The sequence below is a fragment of the Fragaria vesca genome, linkage group LG2 (genome assembly GCF_000184155.1).
Source record: "Fragaria vesca subsp. vesca linkage group LG2, FraVesHawaii_1.0, whole genome shotgun sequence".
Classification (NCBI taxonomy): domain Eukaryota; kingdom Viridiplantae; phylum Streptophyta; class Magnoliopsida; order Rosales; family Rosaceae; genus Fragaria; species Fragaria vesca.
In genome coordinates, this window is record NC_020492.1 from 25,083,388 (window position 1) to 25,090,905 (window position 7,518).

The window sequence follows — 7,518 nt, forward strand, 5'->3', positions numbered from 1 at the left end:
CACAAATAAACCTAAGTCCTAACATGCCAACCTTGCTTAAAATCTAGCCACACTACCACTCAACAAGCTCCCAGCAGTAAGGACTGGCTAACCACAGGAAACTAAGGCCGCAACTCAGCCGGACGCGCGGCCACAGGCGGCGGCGAGTGGGCCCCATGCGCCACCCCAAACATCCGAATTTGAGAAAACTCTCAACTGCAAAATTGAAGCTTGAAGCAAGGGGAACAACTTTCATACCTGAGGCTTCAACCAATTTTGGCCGGAACTGGCCGGAAACTGCCCCGAAAACTCTAAACCGGAATCACACCTCACACCTACAAAACCAGCCTCAAAAACTTGCTTCAATCTATGCCTAGACAAAACCAGGAGGAAGAGAGGACCAAAACTCACCTAAGGTTGCTCCTCGTCAACGCCGCAAACGGCGGTTCCGATCGGTGACGCGTCGACGGTGGCGTTGGGCCTAGCTGCACCACCTACGCCGGTTGACGGCCATGGAGACTAGCACAAACACACTTAGAAGGAAGAGAGCTTCACGTCTTACCGTTCACTACTTAAATCGTCACTGGAAAAAAATGGTTTCCGGCCAAGCAGCTCCGCCTGCTCCTACAGCGAGGCGTCGTGGTCGGCCTCACCCGCCGTGCAAAACCGTTCTAGACTTGAAGACGGTGGTCCTACGAACCAGACGAGACCGGTGCCGTCTCGAACGGTGGCCGGACGGCTGCGTTTGGTGCCGTAGAAGACGGGAGAACACGGAAGGCTCGGGGAGGAAGGAGAGAGAAGAGAGTTGGGGTTTTCTGCAAATTAGGTTTTCTAAAATAAAACCCACAACTTTTTCTAAACTTGATGGGGATATGATTTCATAAGAATTTAAACTCAAGGAGTCTCTTTTTTTATAGAACTTGATAAAGATATCATAGAGCGACGGAAAGAGAACAAGAAGCATGAACATGATAGGCTGCTCAGGTTTTGCGAGAAGAGAATGAAAATACAACTACTTGGTGGGAATGATTTGAAAAGTTCCAGTATAGTTTAGATTTCAGCTTTGGTTTAACAAGTATATAAATACTGATGAATAAGGATTCTAATATGAACCAAATATATGAATGAGGTGTGGCACAACTAGACATCAGGAATAGATCAAGAAATAACTCTCAAGTGCAACCAAATAAATATTTTTGGAATCACCAAGTACTACAGTAAAACAAGATTGACATAGATCAATTAGTCAATAAAATACTTTCAATGATATATACCAAGTAAATATGGATCATGACTGCAACCAAACTCGAGAAGAAGAAATTTAGACGAAACGAAGGGACAAGGTCTGCCATGTACACTTCAATAATTTCGGTTAAGTACTCAAAGGCTAGTTTATATCATGAACAAGACATCCAAGAGAGGATACTTGCTACTGTGATCAAGTTGGCAACTACGAATGCATAACAATACCATTGAAAGGAATTTAAAACCCAAAGGAGCAACATATCATTGAAACTCAGTAGGATATCAATTTCATGAATCAACTATTCAATGAACTTCAATTCACTCAAAGGGAAGCATGCTTATCGACAAGGATTCTGATCAATGCTCAAACTTGATAAATCGTAATCTCAATAGATCAATGGAATTATATAGGAAGCTAAGCATAGATACTTGGTGTGCATAAAATCAATGCCACCACCATCTTAATACCAACTACCAACGTACACTTATCAATTTCGCCCTCGACTCCTTCAAAGATAATCCCCACAACCGATTCGAACATAAACCCCGCATCCCTATGAACACAACCCATCAAAAGCAAAATTCAATAAAAAAAAAATTCTATATTTGAATCGCAGATCCCCAACCCAATCTAAACAAACACTAAATCAGTTTATAGTGAATCGAAGAGCTTACCGGCAGAGATAATAGCAAACCCTAAACTAATCTAGGAGTTCGCACTGAGGTTCGTCTTTCGTCAAGCCCTAATTTTGTGGCCGGGCGACGAATCGAGAGTGAGAGATCGAAATGGGTTCTTCGTGAGGCATGGGGATGAAGATGAGGGATTTAGATCGAGCCTGAATGTGCATCTATGTTTGCTGGGGTTGAAAGAGTTTGAGAGAGTAGTTGAAATTTGAGAGAATGAAATTATAATCAGAGTTATCGGGGAGAGTGAGGAAATGAAAGTTGAGAGCATCTCTTATGTCGGCTAAATTCTTAACCAAATTTAACCTATAAAACAAAAATATTCTATGAAATCTTTTTTTAACTTATCAGAGTCTCCCACCGTAAGCTAAATCCTTAGCCAAATTTATAGCCTTTTGGCTTTGAAAAACACTCCCACCATAAGTTAAATCCAAATGTAAAGTCATTTATTTTTCTTTTCTCATATATTTGTTTAAATCAATAATTACTCATAAAAAAATATTATATAAATATATTCGATATGGAGCTCATATGAAAGATCTCGTCGAGATCTTCGCGATGATTGTGAGTAACGAATTTTTAATTTTCATGATAGTATAAATTAAAAGGAGAAATGTAAAGTTGAATAAAATAATATTTAATTTTAGCTTACAAACTTCATAAGCTAAATTTGGCTTACCAAATAGCTAAAGCCAAATTTTTTATCTTGAAAAATGTAATTTAGCTTATAGTAGGAGTAAACATAGGCTAAATTTGGTTTTTTAGCCTATAGTGAGAGATGGTCTGAAGGTGAGAGAATTGGTTTTTAAGTGTCTAAAAATCTCTTACCGTTAATTAGAGAGACGACAGTCTTCTGTCATCTTAAAACAAGTCTACTTATTACTTAATTTCTCTTATTTTTGGGACGACAGATGATTGTCGTCTCATAAACACACTTATTTTAACTGCATATACGTTGCTACATTTAGACGACAGAGTTTTAAATGTCTGTCGTTAAAATATTTCAAACGACAGTAAAAACGACTTCTGTCGTCTGATCCCATAGTATGATTACAAAATTGGCGTGGTGATTATGCATACTTAGTTTACAGAATCTAATTAATTTTAAGCATACATACCTTGTGACCCTTTAGAAGATTCATGTATTCTCTCAACTGTAACAGGATGATCTGGTTTCTTGAGAAAATTACATTTAAGCCATTTTGCAACAAACTCATAGGGTAAATGGTGTTTTGATGCTTTCCATGAAAATAGGGCAAACCCTGACGATCACCGGAAGGAGTAGTACTGCAATCATTGATTGAATGTCTATCAGACAAACAATTTGAGTCTCTCAACCTACCGTAGTTATTATAACTCTTTCCGTTGTTCAACTTTAGGACCAAATGTAGCTACAGATTTATCATAATACAGGTTTCTAGCTGGTGTTTTTATCTTATTATCTGCCAGTATTCCTTAGGACAAGTATTGTGTGTATTGTGGGAGAGTTGATAGTTTTGGCTACTGTGTGTATTGTGTGACATGTCTAGTTGTTTGATTTGTGTGTATTATTGTCTAGCTATTTGATTTGTGAAGTGAGCTACTACATGTGTGTATTGTCTATGGTGTATAATATTGAAAAGAACAAGGTTGTTAGCATGCATAAATTATCTCAACATTATAATTTGAGTTGCGTATATTATTTTATAATTGTAGAAAAAGTTAAAGGAACAAACTGCTATTGCCAAGACTTTGCAGAGCACTCAACACCCGGACATCCCACTGGATCAGCTACCTCCTTTGGACTGGCCAACTTAACTAAGTGTTGTGCAAAACGCTATGGGAGAAATAAAAGGGTCTTACCTTCGTGGTATTGGACGAGCAGGCGTCCCAGAGAAGAGCAGAAGGTCAACATCTTCCCCTTCACGCTCTTGACCGATTAATAATGAGGCGATGGCAGAGATAGTGGCTTCTAGAAAGGAGGCAGCTGAGGCACAAGAGAGGGCTGAAAAAACCTAGAAGATCGCTGAGCAGTCTGCTGCAGATTATCAAGTGTTGAAGTTGCAAATGGATCAAGCTCGAATATGGCTACATCAATCCTATGTGTTCACCCTCGGTCCCAAGCCAACAACCTCGAGACGACGATAATGATAGCGGTCTTGACACTTCTTCAATTAGTTTAGGAAATCACACTATGGACCTCTCATGCCAAAAACTTTATATTTTTGTTGCTTGTTATAAAGACTTATGTTGTTTGATTGTCTATTGGACCTCACATTCTTATTGCTTGTTATAAACACTTATGTTGTTTGATTGTTATAAGAACTTCATATATAACAAAATTAAGAACTGAACTTTATTGAATGTTAATAATCCACTTCAATTACAAAATCATTTGAATAAGAAAGATTACATGCGGATAGCAACAATACCTATTGATCTAAATCTACATATCACTGCATTCTCATTGCTCCTTGAGGAACTTTGAGCCATGTTCCATTCTTTGCTGGTCGAATACACCGTGTAGCAGCTTGCAAGCTTGTTTTCCAGAATGTCTTCTTGCTCTGCCAATTCTCCAGTTGACTCGAGAGTTCTTTTGAGCCAAAGCTGCAACTATGATCTCCCTGAGATAATCTGACCAGTGCAAAGCAAAAAAACCAGTAGTTGAGGAGCACTTGAATCTATCATCCAAACATCATTCTGCTTTCTGTTATTGTCAATAACATAAGACAATGTATGCAACTAGGAAACAAAGAAGTTGGACCAAAATGCCTAGGGCAATAATACTTATATAACAACACATCAAATACTTAACTGCCAATAATAGAGTATTGACCCCACTTTTTTTATTTATTTGATCTGAGCAAGAACCTTATACCAAAAAAATCTGAAGCCAAATACAGAACAATACATCTATGACATAGGTAAGTTGCCCCTTTTTTTCCTTTTTCATCTTTTGGTCAGGATGTAGGCATGCACTTTCTCTTTTTCTCTCAAAAAAGAAGAAGGATGTAGGCATGCAGAGATTGAAGGAAATATAACACTAGAGAAGCACAACAGATCAAGCTAATACACATCAAATAAAACTCGCCTTTTACTTATAACTTAATACCAATTAACTTATACTTGGAACCTGCCGAGTCCAATACCAGAATCTATGGTAGAACAAGTTTGATAGAATTTACCAATAACTTTTGACTTATGAATTCAAAGACAACCCAACACTTTATATTCAGTCCTTAACGATCAAGAACCAAGCTTACATGATTAAGGTATTAATTCAATACCTTCCAACTTCTTTGAACTACTGCTCTTGTGACTTAAAAAGATGATCTTGTCATCTAGCAAACTTTAATTACTATCACAACATCAATATGCTATAACAATACACCCAGACCCATACTCAAAAGATCACAACCAGTCTTCCAAAGTATGATTAAATGGGTATATACCTTTAATTGAAAGCAACCAGAGGATGGCCTTAAGTTTCTGGCTTCCTTCACAGCAACAAACAGAGTCCTCCCGTGGTTCACCTCCTCCACCACCTCACCAATTCTGATAACAAGTATACCCAAACCTCAAATTCAATCTCAATCCATTTAAATGATCGAGAAAATGACCCAAAAGGTATCCAAATACCCATGTACATGCCGAAATGTGTAATGCACCTTTGACTTAAAAACTCTAATTGACAAAAGAAAATTTGGTCAAAATCCTAATAGATTTCTACATAAGAATAATACTATGGGGAGTAATTGAATTACAACGTAGGTTGTAGTAATAACTAAACATCCTTTCATGCAGAAAAAAGTTGTACAAGCCCTGCATAGGAACGCCGAAGAACTTCTCTTGTTGATTTAAATTGACACCCGGGACAAAAAGTGAAAAATGAAAAAGACAACTGATACAAAACTGATGGTTTACAGATCAATGGCTTACTAAGTCAGAAAAAGATAACTTTTAATTATTATTGGGACATGGACATTGTAAAAAGGATGAGTAATACATGATTTTCTTATACGACAACCGGATCACTACCTTTGTGTCTTAGTAGGTAGCCTGATGCAAAATTAACAGAGTTATAAGTTAAGTATTGAAACCACATTGGCCAAGTATTGATACCGACATGGCAAATGCTCATTATTCCTACTACATATTTGTGCATTGTTCTGATTTATCTATTGTATTCAAGTACATGAATGTCTAAATTGACTATCATCTAGACATATACTGGTTCCCTAGAAATATATAGGCATTCGTGTTGCACTATATATAAACAAAACCAAATATGGAAGAAACAAAACAAGAAAATGATGACCCGAAGTGGAAAAATTGTGCCTCTGTAGAAATCTAACGGGATGTATAAATGAGGAGGCAAACACATTGGTAATAAAAGTTCCTATAAACCACCTGATCAACTTTAGCCTTCGCAGAGATCTAAACTTGTTGAGCACTTCATACTCATAATTGAGAACTTCGCAGCTTTGATTGTCGTTGAAGAAGCAAGCAAGGGCAGAAGCGCCGGAAGGCAGAAAAACAACCCAGAAAAGAGAAAAATAAATCCAACCAAATACGAAAGCTAAACATAGCGGAATGTCGAGAAATAAGAAACCCCAAATCTATAACCCAATTGGTAGAAATCCCAAATCGTAAACCTTAGATCCCAAAACAAAGAAATGTCAAAAACCCTAACTGCTAGCAACGATTTACGAAGAGGAACAATCACAAATACACAACTCAAAAACCCCAAATTGTAAACCCAGATCCCAAAACAAATCAAATTCGAAAACCCTAGATAGAGAGTCTTACCAGCTAGCGAGGAGTAGAGCTATGAATGAGAGCTCAGAGTCATCGAGAGGCGGAGAGGGAAGAAACGTGTTCTGAGAGAGGGAGAGAAAGTGGCGTCGAGAGAGAAAAGAGATGGTCTTCTTGATGAACTCCACAGATTCGGCAAATGAAGATGTGGATGGTGAATTGGTGGGTAGGAGGGCTGACGGCAGCGGAGAGAGGGTTGGGAGGGCTGACGGCAGCGGAGAGATGGTTGAGCGTCGATGCAGGAGCCCCTCTCGCCTCAGTCTCTCTTTCCCTCTCGAACTGAAATGGAAGAGGCTGGGGTTTCTTACCCTCGTAAGTGTTGACCCAACGGTTCAGATGAGAAAAGAAAGGATGTAGGGCTAGGATTAATTGTTGCCTTTAAAAATTAGAAATAGTTGACCAGCATCTTGCTAACCCCTAACCTCTAAACTTAGCTTTTTTTTATTCACCAAAGAATTAAAACCTACTAATGTAATACATGTTTACTAGCTAGGTTACATCTAAACGTATATCATTATAAACCAATTATATGGACGAAATAAAATTTGCAAAATTTGATTGTACGATGTGATCACAATAGTCAATTATGTGTACAATAGCAAACTTACCTATTTTCGATAACGTTTGGGTCTCAATCGCATGGGTCAACTTTATTTACGTTTAAACTTCCATGTGCTTCCTTATGAGGAACTATATAATCGGTTTATAAATATGTCCAAATTTTTACAAGGATCAGTTTCGCCAATACTCAATGAGAGTTTGAGTATTGAGGAATCAAAAATATAAGTTTCGGTCGAAGTAGATAAGAGCGTTTTT

The 7,518-nt window shown here is 38.0% G+C and overlaps 1 protein-coding gene across 1 annotated transcript in view; it reads right to left on the reverse strand.

Moving 5' to 3' along the window:
- Nucleotides 1-4,220: 4,220 nt before the first annotated feature.
- Nucleotides 4,221-7,518, reverse strand: part of LOC101313187 — a 7,349-nt gene continuing 4,051 nt past the window's right edge. Inside the window, exons 3-5 of the mRNA XM_004292981.1 lie at nt 6,697-6,981; nt 6,298-6,369; nt 4,221-5,442 (exon numbers count right to left, since the gene is read on the reverse strand). Of these exons, the coding sequence (XP_004293029.1) occupies nt 5,265-5,442; nt 6,298-6,369; nt 6,697-6,981 (535 nt within the window). The 3' untranslated portion in view covers nt 4,221-5,264. The remainder of the gene's footprint in view (nt 5,443-6,297; nt 6,370-6,696; nt 6,982-7,518) is intronic.